Raw genomic sequence first — 21,551 nt, 5'->3', positions numbered from 1 at the left:
CACAACATTCGTGAACTGAGGTGAGCACAACACCCACGCCCTAGTGACCACTTCACCGGCTGCTATTGTGCCACGCAAAAATGCACGATGCCCCGTAGTAGCGTGTTTTAATAAAAAATTAAACCTTTTACTGTACGACTAGTGTTCTGAAATGTTTGTTCGGAAACGAGACTAGAATGAGCCCTCCGTGGTCGTACACAAAAATATAACCGTCATGTCGTCTAATGACGTAGTCAATATCCTTTCTCTGCACTCGAGGTGTTCTTGGATGTTTTTTTAAAAAAAAAATGTTATGCATGTGTGTTGTGTATCGATATTTTTATACATTATATACTTAAATATTTCTAACGTAGTATTATACTGCCACCGAGTATGACCTCTACAACAAAAACCGAACATAATAATATGTATACAATATATATATATATATATATACACATACAGGGACGGATCAACAGTTAGAGGGTCGGGTAATTTCAAGACGCCACTTATTAGGGTTAAAACTGGGTTATACATTAATAACTGGTAATTAAAAAAAAACACATTATATAATATATGTTTTTAAGTTTATTCATAATTATTATTGAAAACATTAACATTTATTTTATTTTATGGAGGATTACGTCTAACATGAAGTCCGGCGTAGAGATGTTTTAATGTACTATACAATTAAACCAGTAACAACATTTGGGGAGTAGCAACTAGGGAATTTGCCCAAGTTTAGTATTTACTTCGATCCATAGTCAGCACACTAAAAAATAAGAAATCTTCAAAAGGTCAATTTTGTCAACAAATATTAACTGTGGATCAGCTTACTTCTTGAACGCCATGTCTGGATCAACTTTTGTATACATATATAGGTATACTGCCGTATTACCAATAGAAATAAGATTATTTAGTAAACATACTCTCAGATAATCATCATTCTGATTGATCAAGAGGGGTTATTGTTCCTAAACTTTAACAGGACGTCTTGGTAGTTTAATAGTTGCATAACATCCGTAATAGACAATAGTTTTCATGTTGTACATATTCAATTGTTAAAAATTACATAAAAAAGAATCGTGGAAAATTACTTTAAAACAACATATTTTAATTATTTAAGAGGTTTATCATACAATATTCAATACGAGTTGAATGTGTAATTATTTATTCAAATTGAATATAAAAAAATATTTTGACCAAAGATTTTACATCGAAAATATGGGCGTATGTAATTTGCGCCACATCTAAAAATTAATTTTGGTAATTTGTGCCACTTTTTAAAGTTGTAATTTATAAATATATATATATTTTAAGAAAGGAATATTGACTGAAAAAAAAATAAAAATTAGGTTAACGTTAGGATATGTATTACCAATGATTTTATAATTACAATATATATATTATAAAATCAATGGTATTACTATAAAATTGTCTAATACAATATCACAAAACAACTGATAAAAACAATTTTTTTTATTGTTTAACTGAATTTATTTATATACATTTTTTTTTCTGTAAGGGGGAAGGGCGGAAAAATTATTTTTCCCCAGGGCGCGTATGTATTAAATGTGCCACAGTTGCTGAGAAAATTACCTTTCTATGTTCTAGATTTTTCATATTCATAATATTAAATTTTGCATGTTTTTAATATACCATCAATTGTTTTTATTATCTTAAATAAATAAGAAAAAACTAAAATATCTATAATTATTACATTTGATAATAATATATATATATAATATTGAAACGTTATAAATGTTATAACAAATAATAATTGTTTCTTCTATTTATTTTAAAACCTTGCGCTTCTAAATTAGATTAATGTGTGATATACGTTCAGGGATATATTTTTTACGCCGTACAAAAGATTTCTATATCATATAGTATTATGCATGTTGTAATATACCTATGTATACGCACAGCGAGTACAAAATCCGTAAAAATAACAAACACTCCAAGTTATTATATAGTGTTTAAAGTGTTACAGTAACTTCATAGCATATATACTTTATTTAGTGGTGTCGATGTGTTTTAAGTTACCCTAATCCCAAGATGTATAGTATTTTAGAATACTTAATTAAAAAAGTTCCATTGAACATTATTTTGGTGTTTACGTTGTATTTGAATATTGAAAAGTAAGTGGTTGGGGTGGGTAATTAGTTCCAGGAAAATTAAACACCATCCGTTTCAACCGAACTCGGGACAGCCGGTACATTTTAATGTATGCTATTACGTAAACCGATTTAATATGTATTGTAAAACACTCAAGTGCTCGTCAACCCGAACAGTTTACAATATAATTTCATGGCCCCTTTTTACGCGTGTCACGAATGTGTTCGGATATGTATTTATAACTTATGTTACCGCAGTGACGCGACCGTGCAACTGGCCGCATTAATTTATTATTACTGTCGTTCTCTCCCCAATGGGCACTTCATGACGAGTTAAGGACGTCAGTTATAAAGACTGGGTATCTATAGTGATTTTTCTATGGCTGCTACTAAAAATAGGAAACCAGCATGCATTTTCAATCGACAAATCAAAAATAATGTAACGTAGTACGCGTAGGTGTATTACGATATTTTAATTTAATGTATGGTTCATAAATGATCGATAATGGTAAAAAGTTTAATACAAGAAATGCAACAAAACAGCACCCTGGGGATGCCCGTCCTCTACAACATTCGGCAATAGAAATATATCCCGATGACAAACTATTACTGCACAGCGATGCTTTTATAATCGTGTTATAATAATGGTCAGTGTGTTTAGAGGCTAAACACTACTCCCAAGTGGCGTTTGTGATATTTTCCCTTGATGATTCTCTAATAGCCGCTATTATTTGCGTACTAATGTAGCTACCTATTTTATTTTTGCTGAAAATACCAATCCAAATAGTTCGATTTATTTAAATAATATACCGCGATTAAGTCTATAAAAACAAATCTAGCGTGCTAACGAACGTCAGGGTTTTGTACTATAAACTATGACCGCAATCGTAGTTGTACGCATTTTTATTCCTCATTCGTTTCCAATGTAATACCCTATAAATAATTTAACTCGTCGTGAATCGACATTTACTTAGGTTATGTGATTTAATAGACATGAGAGTCATAAGGGTAGCGGTAATTTTTGAACTGACCAATTTGCTGTTTTTTTTTTTTTAATGTTTTGAAATAAGCGAAGTCCATTTGATCTGTTTCTTTAGGTCCTAAATTTATAAGTTTTATGTTTATACCACTGATTATCAGTGCTCGGCTTGAGGGGCAAACGCAAAGGGACGGAGTACTATAATTATATTGCATACAAGTTTTGGAGACACTTTTTTTAAGTAATCAGAGTCCCCTATCTTTAATTTTGCCAAATCAAGCACTGCTAGTTAGTACATTATATCTAAAACTATAATTATAAACTGATATAAGTACCATAACATCTATGGCGCAGTATCGGATTAAAGAATTATATTACAGTAAAAATTCTAACCCAACGGGTATTATACTGACTATTCGTATAACCGTATTGAAGTAGATACATCAGGTAACTACTTCAATAGAAATTTAAATTATTATATTATTATTGATAATTGTTGGATTTTCGTACAATAGTGATTTTTATTTATCTCATTAAAATATATTTTTATGTCGATTTATGTTTAAATATCGGCAGATTATATCACTATGTAAGTTAATATCTATATGTATATATCAAATTTATTCATATGACATACAATACTACATATACATTTTATAGTTATCGAATTGTACTCGTATACAGGTCCGTTACTCTGTACAAAACATCTATTAGTGATGTCGAAAATTAAGTTGATCTAAATAATTATCTATCAGTGACGTAAAAATGGAGAGGGGGGAGTGATAAGTCCCTTTAAGGACTAACAAATTTCAATTTTGAAATGATTAAAATGAAAAATATGCACATCATGAATGTTTTAACGTGTGCATAAAATGTAGTATTTGTCAATTATGATGGAATTACAGAAACATAAATTTTTTTTCCGAGGTGGTATAAAAATAGACGTTTGATATTGACATAAAAACTGTGTGTATAGTGTGTATAATAACCCCCTCCCACAAGAAAATTAAATATACACTACTAGACAGCATAATAATTTTCTTATATACTATTACGTATATATAAAATATATTATATATGTTACGGTAATATACGAATACCGGTAAAATCTAGAATTTTGCATTAAAGTTCTCTATGCATTTTTAAACAGCTGGACCGATTGCTACGAAATTTAGTACAGAGATATCAAACCTATGGGCAAAAGGCTAAGTTAAAAAGTGATAGGCCCAAAACCCGGGAGATGCTCAAACAGACATTTTGAGATTTACGATGGACATTTTTGTTTATAGATGGTTGCTATTAGTTTCAATTAAAATAATTAGTGCGAAAGAAATTATTATCCCTGCTGAATTTGTTATTATTTTTTATTATTTGTTTCTATGGCACGCGTATCTATGGCATTAAAAGTATACATTGTCGATACAATACGAGCACTAAACGAGAAATTGTCACTGCATTTCAAACTTTATTTGATTAACACAACGAGTTGATTCGAGTACTTAGAATCGATGAATCAATCAATACAATGCATCACATTACCAACAAATTTCTGTATCTATACAAATAAAAATATACTGCTAGCATACGCTACCAATTTACAAGGCTGGGAATTAACGAGTTAAAAGTTAAAATTAAGTTAAAACGTTAAGTTAATTAACTCGTTACATTTTTTACAAATTAACTTTTAACTTAATAAGTTACTTTTTTTTTTTGAAATTAACAAATTAAGTAAAGCTGTTTAAAAACATACTTAAAATTAACTAAGTATAATTAATCATTAATTTATACAAATAATAAATTAATTAAAAATACAACTGAAAATTATTTTTGAGTAAAAAAAATCAAAAAAAGTATAATAAAAATAAGATGAAATATAAAAATGAAAAAACATTTACTTTTTTTAATAATTATTTATTATTTGTATAAATTAATTATTTCAAATAATTGTTGGATATTTTTTTTAAAAACGTCATTCTTAAAATTTTTTTATTTTTATATTCTTGTATAACGTTTGTTGTATTTATTAATTGTTTTTTTATATTACATCTTACCGATTATTGTATACCTAAGTTGCAACTGTTAATTTTAATGTATATGTTGTTTTGTACGTTAGAAATTAAAATGTTTAAAAATATAATAATATATGGATGTGATTTATAAAATAGTTCATTAAATTGTGCGTGAAATGATTCACAACTATTTGTTGTTCTAGATATACTTTGAATGAATTTGAGATAGTAGCTTATTTTTCATTAACTAATAATTTCTAATAACCTACATATTATAATAAATAATTTTTATAATCATTATAGAATCCAATTGTAAATAAGTTACTTGGCTGTGGCTATTACACTTTTTTATTTTTTGAAGCATTTAATTATTTATTTAAAAAATATCCTAGAATGAGTATGTAATTTAAATAATATTTTAATGACAACTTTTACTATGTTATAACTAATAAAAATGATAAATTTAATTACAAAGATATTAACAAAAATTAAAACTTGTTGTTTAATAGAGATCAGTTTGAAATTAAATTCTAAAATTTTATAAAGTATGGTCCGGGAATTTCTCATTTTGCTCCAATGACAGAAACTAGATCAACTTGTATTTAATTTATAGTTTAAAGATTTAACATGCATTTTAATAAATAAATTACATTGTACAATTTTCCTTATAAATTAGTGGGAATTTATTTAATTTTTTGTAAAGTTTTCTAACCTTGATAAAGATCAAGATGACTGGAAATATAATTTGACGCAAACAAAATTTTAAATATCCATAATTTACAACTGGTTTCTAGAGGAAAGAAAAGAAATACTATAGAAAAGGTACAAACAATCTTTGCTATCATATTTTACGGTCTACTAAGTATCAATTGACCTATCAAACAAATAAAGGTCAAACCTTAGTACTTAATAATCAGTAAGCTGATATTCATATACTCCTTTACCTACTTAAAATTAAAATTGTTTGAAAAATATTAATGCTAAAATAATAACTAAATAACAATTTTATAGTATATTTTGATTGATTTATTAAGAAACATAAACAGTTGACATATTTTTAATAAATATGAATACAATCAAATTTATCGATATCTGATGTAATTTCAATGTGTAAAAACAAAAATAATTCTTAATTTTCCAAATATAAATTATTTTTAAAATTTTTCTTATCTCAGATAGGCACTCAAGACTCTAATTATTTATGTGATTTTAAATAACAAGTGTTTTAAAACTAAAAAATGGCATAACATATGTATTTTAACAATATATAATAGTGCTCTGATAAATTTACAAACGTTAAAAGATATAATACAAAATAAATAACAATATAATGAATTAGAACATTGCCTACTTAAAATGCATTTTAGTGATTCATTAAAGAATTAAACTTTTTAAGCAGGTTATTCTCAACAATTTTGGAATGACCCAGTGTAAATGAATACATGAATATTAAAATTACTGTTAGGTACATAATGGCAAATAAATTGGATTAATAATTGACTTAAATAATGAAGATATGTAATGACTGCAATGGTTTATTCAATACTTTGTATGCTGTGTAAAATATTTTTCCAAGTTTGCAACCCCTGAAAAAATAACATTTAGTTTTATAAAAAAAATAATAAAATACTAAATATAATAATATACTATGAATATTTCATACATAATAAATCTTAAATAAGTAAATCAAACCACGTGTTAAAAATGACCAACTCATTAAAAATACAATATACAAAATAGCATTAATATATTGAATTTTTCAAGTAAATATTTTTCTACCTAAACTAAGTATGAATTTATTTGTTAACAAATGTATTTAGATTATAGATATTACAGTGATTATAAATATTATTTATAATTAATGATGTTAGGTTTAACTATAAAAGTATACATATAATTAAAAATTAAAAATAATGTATATAAACAATTGTATTATAATTATTATTATTGCTATAAAAAATTCATGGATCTGAAATTAATTCAACAAGATGTTAAGAAATAAAAGTGCTATTTGTATCATAATTTAATAAAATAATAAGCTCTAAAATGCAAAGCAAATATCAAATATATGTTAATAGAAGTAGTATAAAAGTAGATACTTCCTTAATAATGAATATATAATCAAAGTATAAGGTGTTAGCTTCAATTGTATACATACCTTTTGGGCATACTTGGTTTGGAATGCAACATAATCTTTAAGAATTTTCATAAGATCTAAGTCTTTTTGCCTCTCAAATTCCTTGTAATTTTTTAATGATTTACCAACAAACTCCCTACACAAAATTAATTTTTACTATTTAAATTCTTAATATTTATAAAAAAAATTAAAAATACTACAGTCAAATTATAAAATAATTTACTATTTAATTAAAATTTTTATTCAAATGTATCCAGTGTATCAATAAAAACTGAGCTCTGTCGAAAAATGTTTAGACAGGTTTTTATTAATAAAGTTCAGAAAATGTTGAATCATTTAAGTTTAAGTAATTTAAATTATTTACTAACTCATAATTTGCTTTGGCTTCTGTTTTTTTATTTTCAAATGCTTCTTTAGCAGCTGTATCACGATCAGCTGCAGCTACTGTATAACCAAATAGTCTGGACATTATGCCACTAGTTTCTAAAAAATATTTACATATTATAATTTACATTTAATCATAAGATATTTTAATTATTTTTAATGCATAAAATTAGAAATAAATATATAAATATATATTTATATATAGCACTATGTTTTGATTATGTTTACAAATAACTGAATATTAATATCACTAAATCTATTATCCTAATTTTTTTTTTTAATATTTAAATTTTTTATGATACCTTAAATATGATAATATTAGTTTAATATAATATTTTTATAACTTTTAAGCAATAGTATAGATTTTATCATTTTAATTTAAATAATTAATTATGTATTTTTTGATTAAATATAATGATTTAAAAATCAATAAATTGAAAAAAGAGCAAAACTATGGTGATACATACATTTGTATAATGTTTAATAATACTAATGTAATTCATGATAGTATAATATTAATTTATGCTTATTTTGATGAAAATTATAGGTCTAAGATAAAGCTGCATTACATTTAATACTAAAATAGCTTTTTAGTACATTGTACATAATGTTTTATTTGCAGCTTTAAATTATTCTTAATTTAAACTTATAATATAATAAACTAAAATAATTCAGTTTTCATACAAATATTATTCAGTCTAATTACTATAATTACTAATAATTTATAAAATATTTAGTTTTGAAAATATAAATGAAACTAATTTGTATTTGACTAAAAATAATGATGGACTATTGTTTAAACTTTTGGTAATTAAATACATTTTATATACAACATACTAATTATTAATTTTAGTTAGAAAATAATTTATAATCACCTTTATTGCTTGACATACTGTTCAACTGATTTAAGTTGTAATGTAGTAAATCATGATTTTTTACGAATGTATGCAGGGAGTTTGTAAAAGCCAAGTACCTAAATTGATAATATATTAATAAATAAAAAAAAAAACAAATTTACATTAAAGTTTTAATCACTTATTTGATATTTGAGATACCATTAACAGACATATAATGAATAATCAGTTATATATAATCTATTCTTAACTGAATAATTTCAAATTGTGTACAGTATTTAATTAGATAAATGTCAGTAAAATAATTAAATAGTTGACTCATGTTTTAATGTTGACAAAAATCTCTATAAATAATTAAATGTATTAAGAATATGCATTGTACTTACTCTTTTAATTGATCTATAATAATTTCTTCATCTTCCAGTGCTGGACTAATAGTTGAAGCAATAGTGTCCATATAATGACCTGTTCTCTAAAGAATAAAACAATTGTTTATTTTAATAACAAAAATAATAAATGTATTTTATTTTATGAATATAAGTACCTGAACTGCATCACCAATATCATTGTCAATAGCACTGAGTTCACTGAAAATTCTTCCGTAATGTAAGTGCAACATATCTACATTATAGAGTCGCTCAGCTTGTTTTGCTCGATATGTTAATATCTTATTTATAGAACCCTAATTAATAAATATATATTTTATCATAAATGCCATCAAAATATTTCATATTTATAAGTACCTGTAATTTATTGCTATATGTTTGAATGGCTTCAAACCGTTTATCTGAATTTTTGCCTCTCATAGATGCATTCATTGTTTTGATAGTAAGCTCTGTATCTTTTAATATACCTGTAATTAAATTCATTCTTATTTTATCATAAGTATTTTTTCTCTTCAACTTTATTATCTTAAATTATTTTATATTTTAGTAATAAGCTAATTTATTTTAAATAAATTGTACGCTTACTGTTAAGTGGCTTAGCATAATCCATCCAATTATCATATTCACCAAGAAATTTAAGGAAACATTCATCATAGCCCAACTCAGAATGACCAGCTAATCTTTTCAAAAAACTCTCTAATCCTGCACGCCTTCTATCAACAAAATCTGGATCCATAGTATCTGACACAGCTTCACTGTTCCACATGAATGTTTGTTTCTTTTCTGGAAGTGGTGGTATCACTACCCAAGGATATTTGTCTCCCAAGTGATTGTGTAGTGTTATAAAGTCTGTGTATCGTCTGGTTGCTAAGGATAACTTTTGCATTCCTTTAGATTCAGCCCAAGTTTCACTGTCAATTCTATAAACATAAACTACAAATTAATTTGAATCTAAAGGTATAATAAACAATGTTTCATAAATATTACTTTGTTTCAATTATGTATACAGTATAGTATTCTTTTAGACTTAAAGTTGAATTCATACGCTTGTCAGCTTCGGTAATACTGATACTTGCATGACTAATTAAAGTATCCGTCTAAGCCATTAAGTAATTAAATATAATAAGTTAAGTAGTAAAATAAATATTAAATAACAACTGTAGTAAAAAAAAGTAGTTGTAATGAACATACCTCTGATTCCATAGAGTTATCCATAAGTGTTGACCTCGAGTAAATTTTTTTACTAAACAAAATAATTCAATTAAATTAGATTATTGTACCGTTTTTAGAAGATCAGAATATACAAAAATAATTATATGAATAAGTAAAATAGAAAATTTCTAATTTATCTGTTTATTTGATAAGAAAATTATATTAGATAACTCAAAATGATTATGTCAATTATGCCAAGGCCGATCGACCTCGTAAAAAGTAATATATGTATGCCACGGGCTGAGATGTCCGTGATAATACCACAGATCACATAATAATAATATGTACCAATATAATATTTTAGGACATTGATTATCTTTACAACGGTATTTACAAATGCGATGTTTCCAATTTGTGGTAAAGTAAAACGTGCCCTATTTTTTTTAATTGTATTTGCATACATTGTCAATAGTGCTATGTATTAATTAATTTAGACACATTTTAATACTTAAAATATTCCTAAAAAAATAACTGTACTACTTTATTAATTAATAATCAATAATAAAATGGAGCGCATATAATTCGGCAAGTTGGGCAATATATGAAATATTTCGAATCAATGTTTTATTTGACTAAAACTGGTATCGCCCAAATTAATCTCAGTGCCGGATTCAGCGAAGGTGCAATGTAACACGTTAACAGGGCCTTAAGCTCTAAGGCGCCTCTAAAACCCAAAATTTAAATTTTAAAATGATCTATGTCATTATTTTTTTTACTTTTTCGTGATCTATTTTTATATTCATTCATGTAGCTTGATAAACATGCAACACTTTTGAATCTTGCACAAACCTGTAATATGTTATTCATCTATTTATTCAACAATAGAACTTATTAGTTTGATTAGTTGTTTGATGGTAAAACGACCATCAGAAAAAAAACTATATAGGACTTTTACTATAAAATTCTTATAGTTGTTTGACAGTAGGAGAATTAGACAGCTGACAAAATATCTGTCTTAAACTAAAAACTTATAATTAAATGCTACTCAATTATTTCGCGTTAAAAATATCCTCCAAATCTATGCCTATGATAGGGCCCCGATGTTAGACATCGCCATCCACCCGGGTTGTAACACCCCTGCTTTAGGTAGGTATTGATTAACAAGTAATGTATTCTCTAAATATACGTACAAAATGAGATATTATATAAGCAGCTCAAGAGCATTGTTGCACTTGCAACATTTATGAAGACTGAAGACAACATAAGTTATATTAAATAACCGTAAATAATAATTTGGTTCCGTTAAAATATTATTTGCTTGATGAGACTTAAAGAATCTACCTAGATTATTATTAAAAATGTATAACATAATTTTTTTTTCATACGGAAAAAGAGAATGCAACTTAGATTCATAAATCTGTACTTTAAAGGGATCGCAAGCCGTGATTTTCTTTCTCTTTCTATTACACGCGCAATATAGGGATTTTGTAAACTGATTTAAATTCGTTGTAAAGTTTTCTTTAGATCGACTCTCCCACTTTTTTAATTTTGTTTCACAAACATTAAATTAGGATTAAACAAATTGGAAACATAAAAGTTAACAAAAATTAATTTTTGGGTATGTTAAATACAACATTTTTTGGTTATATCATTGGCATCAACCAGCCCATATTTTTTTTAATGAATCCCTACACAAAGTGTGTAGTCCGAAACTGGAAGTGTAAACTACTATATACTAATAAATAAGACTACTATGAAGGAATTTTTCAGAAAGCCGGTTTAAGCAAGACAACTAATGATGACTTAATATATCTATTCAATTTTAAGTTATACATCTCACATTAAAATAAATAATTTGTAATTAGTTTTTAGATTTATACCAGACAAAAGTATATTTTCAGTTTAAAAATAATATTAAATTGGTAGTTAGGTATCTAATTATAATGCGCAATTTGATTAACAAAAAATAACTATTATTAAAAATTATTACTGACATTGTACTAAAAATTATAATCATATGGAAGGGAGTAGAGGGGGGGGCTTTGTATCATATTATTGTACATTAAAAAATGTGTAGTACGCATTTTTATGAAAAATAGGGTCTGCATGGCATCCATTTTATTAATCACTTCATTTATTCCACAGGCTCCTTAATTTAATTAATTTAGTTCCTTTATACAATATTTATTAATGCACTATTTTTGTTTATTTAATTTATTTGCTGTAATGTTTTAAAGAAGGCAAAATAAAAAAATAAATAAAAATACAAAATTTACAAAATGTGAGGATATCAATACCTATAAAGAAAACTTTACAACGAATTCAAATTAGTTTTCAAAATTATCACCTTAATAGATCGATCGGTACATTGGAAATAGAAAACGTCTAAATCCCTATATTGCGCGTGTGATAGAAAGAGAGAGAATCATGGCTTGTAATCCCCTTAAGGCTCAGTTAAGGCCAAGGACGTCTGTAGGGAGGAGCAGGAGGGACAACTTCCCCCTTGCTTTCTAGCTACTTAAAATAATTATTTCCAAATTAAATATCCCAAAATCCCAAAAATCATAATTGGTATCAAGGTGCATTAATATTTATAGCTGGTTACGTTCAACAATGTGTGAGAATCGTTTATCCGGAATATATATATGTTAAGTTTACACAGAAAAAAATCGAAGAACTTCATTTAACTGAAAAAGTTGTTGATGAATTTAGAAAAAAAAAAATAAAATTGCAATTTGTGTTCAATTAGTTAATAAAAGTGTTTAATTAGTATAAAAGTGTTTGATTATCAATAAAAATTAATGCTGCCCCCCTGAATTTTCATCTGTGGACGCCCTTGGTTAAGGCATAGAGTAATATTACTCTATAGGTTAAGGCAACCCCTTAAGACGATTGTTGATATCTGATAATAGATTTTTATCACTATTCACTGGTAATTAGCATTTGATGATAATATCATCATGATATTAACTTTTATTATTAACGTTTATTATATCATAGTATCAGCTAACTTCTTTTTTTCACTAAAATTCACAAACTAAAATTTAAATATAATATTTTTTACCTTAGATTAAATATGGACGTGTTACGTCCAAAGATAATGATCATTGATGGACGACATTATCGTTTAAATACTGCCGATTGTTGTCCAATTAATTACAATGAAATGCAGACAGATAACACTGAAAATCTTGCATCATATATCGAGAGAGATGGTAAAACCGAGATTTTAATATTACATTTTTAATAGTAAAAAGATCAAGCCTGAATATGCCAGTTATCAAATTAAATTGCTGAGAACTTAAAATGTAGATATATTTAATTTTTATACAACAATATTACATTTATTAATACAATGAACAAAATAATTACTTAACTACCTTTTTTGATTATATGTTTTAAAACTTGAGACTTTATGGATGAGTAGTATACAGTAATTAGTAAAATTATTTGAATAATTTCTGTAATAGGAAAGTACTTATGTCATGTTGATAAATTGTTCATATAATTAATTATAATTTTGTTTTAGATTCTGATGAAGAATATGATGATTTGAATATTTATATGGATGGTGGGCACTGTGTACTTAAACTAGAGATTCCAAAGTTTGTTATTTATAGTTATTTACCATTTTTACTTTATACTTATTATTGAATAAAATATTTTAATTTATTTTATTATGTTACGTGTACATGGTATCTGGTCTTTTCAGTAAAAGGACATTTTACCAAGCAAATATTTTTATGGAAGGACATTTAGCTAATGGTGATTTTGGCAAATTTTTTTTATACTTTAATATGAATATTGTAATGATCATTTTAAAAATAACACGTTTATTTTTGGAAATAAATTTTAAAAATAAACATTGTTATAATTTTTATCTATTCCACTATAATAATAAAATAAAAATCAAAGAAAAGGTGTAATGCTATATCAATTTTTAATAATTTGCAATTTGTACAAATAAATATGTTCTGATTTTTTTTTATAATGAATATTGGTCATCACGTGATAATGTATAAGTTGAACATGGATCAATCTATGACATTATCAAAATTAAGGAACTTCAGAAAATATTTAAAAAAAATGTTGAAACACTATTTAAGCGATGATAATATTTTCGAATGCTATTTAAATTTAATTAATGTAATTGGGTCCTAATCTGTATAAAATTTTAATAAATAAATAAATAAAATAGTTTTTTTAGTTTTGTATTTACTATTAATGTTTTTTTTTTTTTTAATAATTAAAATATATTATTTATAAAAATGTCTTTTGGGTAAAGTGTTCTTTCATTGAAAAGATTTTGCAAAATATCCTAGAGCTATATGATATGAATCTTATAATATTGTGATATTCATTTATAACTTTAAATTATCAATCTATTGGTATATACCAATATTTTACTGGTGATTTATCATAATTTAACTATTTTAATACATTGTTATGAAAATTTTTTTTTGGTTTTAGTGTATTTTATGGTTTGATCATTGGAAGGAATCGAGAGACTCTCAAGAATCTTGAATATCAAACACAGGCAAGAATTAAAATTCCTGGTCCAAGGGAAAACAATATAATAAGTAAGTGCATTAACCAAACTTTCTCTATCTTGAAAAGGTAACAATTGGTAAATATTTTTAATAATTTCAACCAGAATACTTGTTAAAGCTAGGTACTACTAGTTTATTTTTAGATTTATTATTTTTACTTAATAAAAAATTAAAATTAAACCATGATCGATAACCTATGTTATTGCTTAAATAAAATGTTTCAATATTTGCTATTTTTAACTAAAATATAAAAAAATAATACTGATAAATTATTAAATGTAATTATTCGTATGACTACAGTGAGTGGAAACACTAAAATATTTTCTTATTAAATACATGTTGGAGGAGTATGTTGGCAGTTTGCACCAGGTCTCTTCTGTATGTACTATTATTTACCTATTATTAGCACGATCAATAGCCAACAACAAGACAGACTACCATCGATTTATCGATCGTATGCTTACTATGAACACAACAATAAATTATAAAATGATACCAATTTAATATATACCTGCTCACTCATTATACATTAGTACATATAAATTCATTTGACCTGTAAAATCCAAATGGACAGAAGTAACTAATAATAAATAAAGCAATATCTGAGTAATAATACTGTTTATTGATGATACTTTCATTGTTTTTGTTGTGTATTTACTAGCTTTAATTTACATAGTTTGTACATAATAGGATGTATTTAATGTTTTTAGTAAAAACTCAAATAAAATTGTAATTTTTAGCTTTTAATGTATACAAGTAGTGAATTCTAACATTAATCAGTGAAACCTAGTCTTATCAAGATATTGGAATTTTACACTAATATATTTATAGTATATTGTATTGAAGAAAATTATTTTTGGTAAATTAAAATTTTTCAAATTGTATAGAAAATGGTAAAATACAATTAATAAATTTAATATAAAATAAACAATTTGGGTTGTTAAAAAAAAATTGTACTTCATGTGAAGTCTCTGAAAATTACTTCTCAACATGTATTAAATTATTGAAAATTATTGAAGTTATTGAGAATAACAATGTGGTAGATACAATTTTCTTGTGGGTTTTAGCTATTAAAGGAGATCAAAGATCACAGGTTATTGCTGCAAAATCAAAAATTGATGCGATCATAAAGAGGGGTCGACTCAAACAGACTATGACTCATTTTGTATCCTTACCAATGGTCAATGAAATGGTGATTCATAACTATTTATTATTCAAAGTAAATTCAATTATTAATTTGAGAGATGAATTATTTTTATTAATAATAACTATATATCTTATCTGTAATAGAATAAGGTTCTTGAAGAATGTGGCCAATGTCGTGGGATTTCTGAACTTTTGTTCCAAGATCAGTTACGTCTCCATTTAACTATTACCTGTTTTGTTTTATGTGATGCAGCAGAAATCAAAAAAGCTATCAAGTTAATGGAACAGTGTGAAGATACTATTATAAAGTTTGGAATATGAACAAATCAAAAAAATAATTAGTTTAAATTAACATAAAATTATTAATTTCTAGGCCTATGAATTTAAAACCTTTAGATGTATTAATTTCTGAATTAGATTATATGAATGATGATCCATCTGAAGTCAATGTCTTATATGCTAAAGTAAAAAGTAATGATATTCAAATTATGGCTGATAAAATACAAACATTCTTTAAAAAATGTGGTAAGTATTCTTGACTTTTAGTTTCCAAGTAAAACAAGGAATGTATTTTATTTTATAATTTATGGCCAGAACTTATTTTTTAATCTATTTATTTTTAATAAATTTAGATTTAACACTTCAGCCCAGAAGTGACCACGTCAAGTTACATATAACTTTAATGAATTCAGGTTTTTCTGAATATATATCTAGTATTAATGGCGATTTTGTCAATCAACCGCAACTGACATTTGATGCTAGAAAAATATTGGATGTAAGATTTACAAGATTAAATATAAAATATTATAAACTATGTTAAGAATTATAATATTTAATTATTCATCTATTATAATTAATATAAATTCAAAAAATATATTAATTAATTTATTATTCTTATATTTGTTACAGAATTTTCATGATTTTACATTTGGAACAGTCCGTCTTACAGATATTCATTTATCACAAAGGTTTACAACTGATTCTAATGGATATTATAAATCATCATTTGTTATTAAAATTTAGTGTTATAAAACCAATAAATGTTATAAGTTAATATTTTCATTTATATTTTTTTTTAAATAAAATAATTTATTATAATATGCAAAATTATTAATGAAGATAATATTTTTTTAAATACTTTGTTTTTATGAGCAATATAAAAAATAATTTTTATGGCATTTCTAATTAATTGCTATTAAAAATAAACTATAACCATCCAAGTTTTTAAAACAATATTTCAACCTTTAGCGTATTAAATATAGAAAAAATCACTTTTTAAGATAGAGATCAAAACTCAATGTTTATTAGAAAAATAATACTTTTGTGGTTTGAAAGTATTTTAATTGATTAAGATCAAATTCTTTATTATTTTTATACACCTATGTACCTAAACGTAAATATTTTTATACAGTAGTAAAGGTAGAATTTATGTTATATTATAATTATTTATCCTATCATAATTTATATAAATATTGTTATATTACTCATGTACTAATTTATATTATTTTTCTTGATATCCTATATCAGTGATTTTTAACCGTTGTGCTGCAAGGTTAGAACCCTTGAAGTACCTATGCCTCAATAAACCTATAAATTGTTTTATAAGTTTGTATTTACCAGTATTATTATTGATCTTCGATTAAATAAATCAAATTAATCATAAATACATATAATATTATTTATTGTAAGTATGTCCGTTGCAGCCGTCACAATCTATTGATTGTATTAATATATTTCACAATAATTAACCCTCTAATAGAGTAGACTTTAAACAGTGTACGTTTATATATATATTATTACACTAAAGACAGTACCACGTATCTGACATTTTACATAAAATGAGTTTTTGGTATCAAAATATTTGTTATCTTCTTGCTCACAAAGTTTATTTCTTGTACAATAACCTAAAATAAATTATTTCCCTTTTAAACTGGATATATTATTTAGTATTTTTATAAATTTCAAATACTTTAAAGCACTGCTCAATAAAACATATTTCATAAAAACTTTAGTAAATACCAAGTAACTACACTAAGTTTTAAACATCAACCAATTTTAAAGAATTTGATTAAAAATAATGTTGAATAATCATAAATTTAAACTTGATAAAAATATGAGATGTATAGTATTTTTTAATGTTTATTCAGTTTTTTCACTCCCCTGAACATTTGGTGAAATACAGATAGGTGATATTATTATTAGAGTAACAATATATAAATATATATATATATATATATAACATATATAAAACGTGGTTCACATATTATATGGATTGGTGTGCCACATAGTTCAAGAGGTTGAAAACCACTGTCCTATATATTCAATAAATCTCAAATCTAAATAGTGTACTTAAAACGTCTGAATTTATTTTATTTTATCCTTCTATATTGACATTGAAATGCTTTATATGACCTTTAGTTGTAAAATATTTTTTATACACACAATGTTGCCGATCATCAATTTCAAATATTTACGAAATCATTAGAATACGAGTATATATTTAATCATTAGTAATCAAACAAAGTAATGAGTTGTTTTTAAAAAAATTGCAACCATGCATAAACAGAATATTTGAAATAAATTGTTACTATTAATTTGGCACGCCTAATTTTATAGTAAATATGTTGTGTAGTATATTACATTGAGATGAATTAATTTGTAAGTAGTCCAGGGATGATTTGTTTTTGGCCCAAGAAGGTACATAATTATTTTTTTTATCAAAAATATATAAAAATGATGTTGTTATAAAGACAAAAGAAATATGCTGAAAACTGAAACTCTCATGGATATTACAGATTTTCATAAAGGTATTAAAACAGTGCCAAAAACATGAGTTTATTTGTAAATATATTGGCATTTAATCAAATCTGAACACTAAATTATGCACTTAGTCAATGGTAATTACGATAAGCTTTAAACTAAACACTTTACTCGATTGATATTAGGTACTACCATATTCTCTCAACTATAGGTGGGTACTACTTATACAATACCCATATACAAGGAACGGAACTAGGGGTTGGAAGACGGGGATTCATCCCTGGGTGTAAATTTTAGAGGGTGTAATTTTTGTAATTATTAACAACTAATTTGATATGTTTAACTTTGTTAACTACTGTTATTAGGTTAAAACTTAATAAGTATGATTGTTAATTAATATTATATATATTAATTATAAGAAAAAAAAATTCTCGATAAGTGTAGTATTTGATTATTAGTCTATGGTAGGGCGTATTTTTAACATTTTCTCCGGGCGTAAAAATTCCTAGTTCCACCTCTGCCTATATATACACAGTAGAAATTGGTTATAACGAGTTTTAAGGGCCAACCAGTTTTTCTCGTTATAACCGATAGCTCGTTATCGTTGCTTCCCAACGGTAAAGCACGATTGAGCATAAAACGATTGAGCATAGACCTTTTTAGCAACACGATTGAGCATAGAATATTTTATGCGACGTTGCCACATTCACGTTGCCAAAATTTTGTAATTTATTATTTTCTCGTATTATTACACCAATTATTATGATATCTGACGCGAGCCGTGAGCTTTATCGGCTTTATAAATTTTATCGACAATGTTATCGATTAATAAATTAGTTCCGGAGCAAAACGACGTTTTAAACATTTAGCATCGGGGGAAAATATAAGATAATTAAGATACAAATCCAAAATTATTATAGAAATAATATCAGTGTTCGATCACCTGTGTAGTGTATAGTGCGTGTATACTTAGTGCGTTTTTCTATTTTTTTTAAAATATGGATATAACAATTATTTTATCGGAAAGAGGCAAAGAATTGGCCCTAGTTAATTTATACAAGTATAAATTAATTGGAGAGCGAAAAAAAGACAATCTTTTGAGATGGAGGTGTACTAATAATAAATGTTCGGCAATAATGTTCTCGGGTTTCGATAAACGTAAAGTGATTGAAACTGCTGGACAACATAATCACGATAAAAATTCTATTGAGAAAATAGAAACGCAAGTTTTAAGAGAAAATTGCAAAAGAAAAGCTGAAGAATCAATTTACACACGGCCACTTAAAATTATTCGCACCGAACTTTTAAATTCTTCTCCAACATCAAATTTAAACAATCAAAATGTAAGAAATGTACGGAAAGCAATGTATGATAAACGGAAGCAGACCTATCCTAAATTACCAACTTCTTTGGATGAAACAATTCATCAATTAAGTGACTTAAAAAATGAAGAATGTTTTAAATATAAGGGTCAACAATTCATTTACATGCCGACTGATGATAATTTTGTATGTTTAACTACAGAACAAAATCTACAATTTATGACAAATAATTGTACTGAGTATTTTGGCGATGGCACATTTAATTATGCTCCAAAATATTTTATTCAATTGTACACAATACATGGATATAAAAATGGATACTACTTACCACTTGTTTACTTTTTTTTACCAAATAAAACTAGGTCTACTTATATTAAAATGTGGCAATTTTTAAATAATTTATGTTTGAAATTATGCGAAAAAAGTTTGCAAATTAACACATTTCATGTTGATTTTGAAATTGGAGCTCATCAGGCAATTACAGACGTGTTTGGAAATATTAAAATAATTGGATGTAGATTTCATTTAGGACAATCATGGTGGAAAAAAGTAAGAAACAGTTATATAATATAGTGCTTTTTTACTAAAATATAATAATTTGTTTTTACTTAGTGTCGCAGCCCTTCCCAAACGGCTCCCGTCTATTGTTTTATTATTCCCAAACGGCTCCCGTCAAAAAAGGTTTTACAATCAGGTAAATTCCCAAACGGTTGACGGTTAAATTAGCATCATTTTCTAAACGACCTTTATACCTATTTTTTCGTCCAACGTAAATTGACGACGTGACATGGTGAACGTCTTCACACAACTGACGCTATTTGTAATTTTTATTGAGAACACCAGAATTTGTAGAAATCATATGGATTGTTAATAAGTACCTAATCCATTTATATTATCTACAAAACTAAAGGTCTAAAGATAATATGTCAATAATTATCATCATAATGTTAATTAATTATGGCCAAAAGTTCTTATGTTGCAGGTCCCTGTTCGTAGTAACCGATAGGTCGTTAGTCAAGTTCGTTTTATTTTATTCGTTATAGTCGATATCTCGTTATAATCATACTCGTTGTAAACGTATATTTTAACATATAACCATATGGGCTTATGCCGGGACCTAATGTTTTTCTCGTTTTAAATAATACTCGTATCTCGTTCTAAGCTGTGCTCGTTGTAGTGATTTCTACTGTATATGTGATATATATCATATTTGTGATTTATGATACATTCACTTTATAATAAAAAAAAATCTAAAAGTTATAGATAAATCATGCTATAACATTTGGTAAAAAAAATTATTGATAATCAATAAATATTTAAAGTAGGTAAGTTAAAAATTTAGAATAGGTATTTAGTAAATAGGTACTTTGGATTATTCATTGCTTGGTATTCTTGATATAATTTAATGCATTTAAATTTAGATCATTTTGTTTTCCGAAATACTTATAATAATATACCTACACAATATTTTGTATATTATACAAAATGTATGTATATTTTTTGCACTATAGGTACAATATTTTACCATTTAAGAATATAAGTGCTTTTCTTGGAATATCTTTTAATTAAAATTAACAGGATTCAACAAAGGTAGTATTGAAATTAGTGATCTGAGTGGCTTATAAAAAAATAGTTATAATTTGTAAAAAATAAAAACATCGATTTATGGAAAAAGCTGAGATTTTAAGATTTGGTAAGTACTTAAAATATATTGTTTCAGGGCTCTATTAAATCTACAGTTTTTCAGATCCTTGTATGCTGTTCAGTTTAAGCAAA

At 25.7% G+C, this 21,551-nt stretch overlaps 2 protein-coding genes across 4 annotated transcripts; one reads left to right on the top strand and one right to left on the bottom strand.

The window, feature by feature from the left end:
• Positions 1-6,281: 6,281 nt before the first annotated feature.
• LOC112688802 (sorting nexin-4-like) lies at positions 6,282-10,216 on the bottom strand. Its single transcript, XM_025562171.1, has 10 exons — positions 10,037-10,216; positions 9,833-9,942; positions 9,431-9,765; positions 9,203-9,312; positions 9,004-9,141; positions 8,846-8,931; positions 8,481-8,578; positions 7,590-7,704; positions 7,243-7,357; positions 6,282-6,670 (listed from the first exon to the last, which is right to left on the bottom strand). The coding sequence occupies exons 1-10, from the start codon at positions 10,058-10,060 to the stop codon at positions 6,620-6,622; spliced, it is 1,182 nt and encodes a 393-aa protein (XP_025417956.1). The 5' UTR covers positions 10,061-10,216; the 3' UTR covers positions 6,282-6,619.
• A 2,756-nt stretch (positions 10,217-12,972) lies between these two features.
• Positions 12,973-16,749, top strand: LOC112688801 (activating signal cointegrator 1 complex subunit 1). Of its 3 annotated transcripts, none has more exons than XM_025562168.1 (8): positions 12,973-13,212; positions 13,527-13,602; positions 14,468-14,577; positions 15,615-15,766; positions 15,838-16,001; positions 16,067-16,218; positions 16,326-16,468; positions 16,603-16,749. In XM_025562168.1, exons 1-8 carry the CDS (start codon positions 13,074-13,076, stop codon positions 16,714-16,716), a joined length of 1,050 nt encoding a protein of 349 aa, XP_025417953.1. In that variant the 5' UTR covers positions 12,973-13,073; the 3' UTR covers positions 16,717-16,749. The 3 variants fall into 3 exon arrangements, with proteins under 3 accessions (XP_025417953.1, XP_025417954.1, XP_025417955.1); XM_025562169.1 differs by lacking the exon at positions 12,973-13,212 and adding an exon at positions 13,223-13,305; XM_025562170.1 differs by lacking the exon at positions 12,973-13,212 and adding an exon at positions 13,405-13,467.
• Positions 16,750-21,551: the final 4,802 nt, after the last annotated feature.

This window comes from Sipha flava, unplaced genomic scaffold (assembly GCF_003268045.1).
Source record: "Sipha flava isolate LNK unplaced genomic scaffold, YSA_version1 40_pilon_pilon, whole genome shotgun sequence".
NCBI classification, from domain to species: Eukaryota; Metazoa; Arthropoda; class Insecta; order Hemiptera; family Aphididae; genus Sipha; species Sipha flava.
The sequence above is the reverse complement of the archived record's forward strand: the minus strand, read 5'-3'. Positions and strand labels throughout refer to the sequence as shown.

Bases quoted from the DNA above. Each gene is read 5' to 3' on its own strand.
- LOC112688801 (XM_025562168.1), top strand. From the start codon at position 13,074: ATGGACGTGTTACGTCCAAAGATAATGATCATTGATGGACGACATTAT. The intron at 13,213-13,526 runs GTAAAACCGAGA...ATTTTGTTTTAG, and splicing joins ATCATATATCGAGAGAGATG to ATTCTGATGAAGAATATGAT. The intron at 16,469-16,602 runs GTAAGATTTACA...TATTTGTTACAG, and splicing joins ATGCTAGAAAAATATTGGAT to AATTTTCATGATTTTACATT.
- LOC112688802 (XM_025562171.1), bottom strand. From the start codon at position 10,060: ATGGATAACTCTATGGAATCAGAG. The intron at 9,943-10,036 runs GTATGTTCATTA...TTAATGGCTTAG, and splicing joins ATAACTCTATGGAATCAGAG to ACGGATACTTTAATTAGTCA. The intron at 9,313-9,430 runs GTAAGCGTACAA...ATTTAATTACAG, and splicing joins TTATGCTAAGCCACTTAACA to GTATATTAAAAGATACAGAG.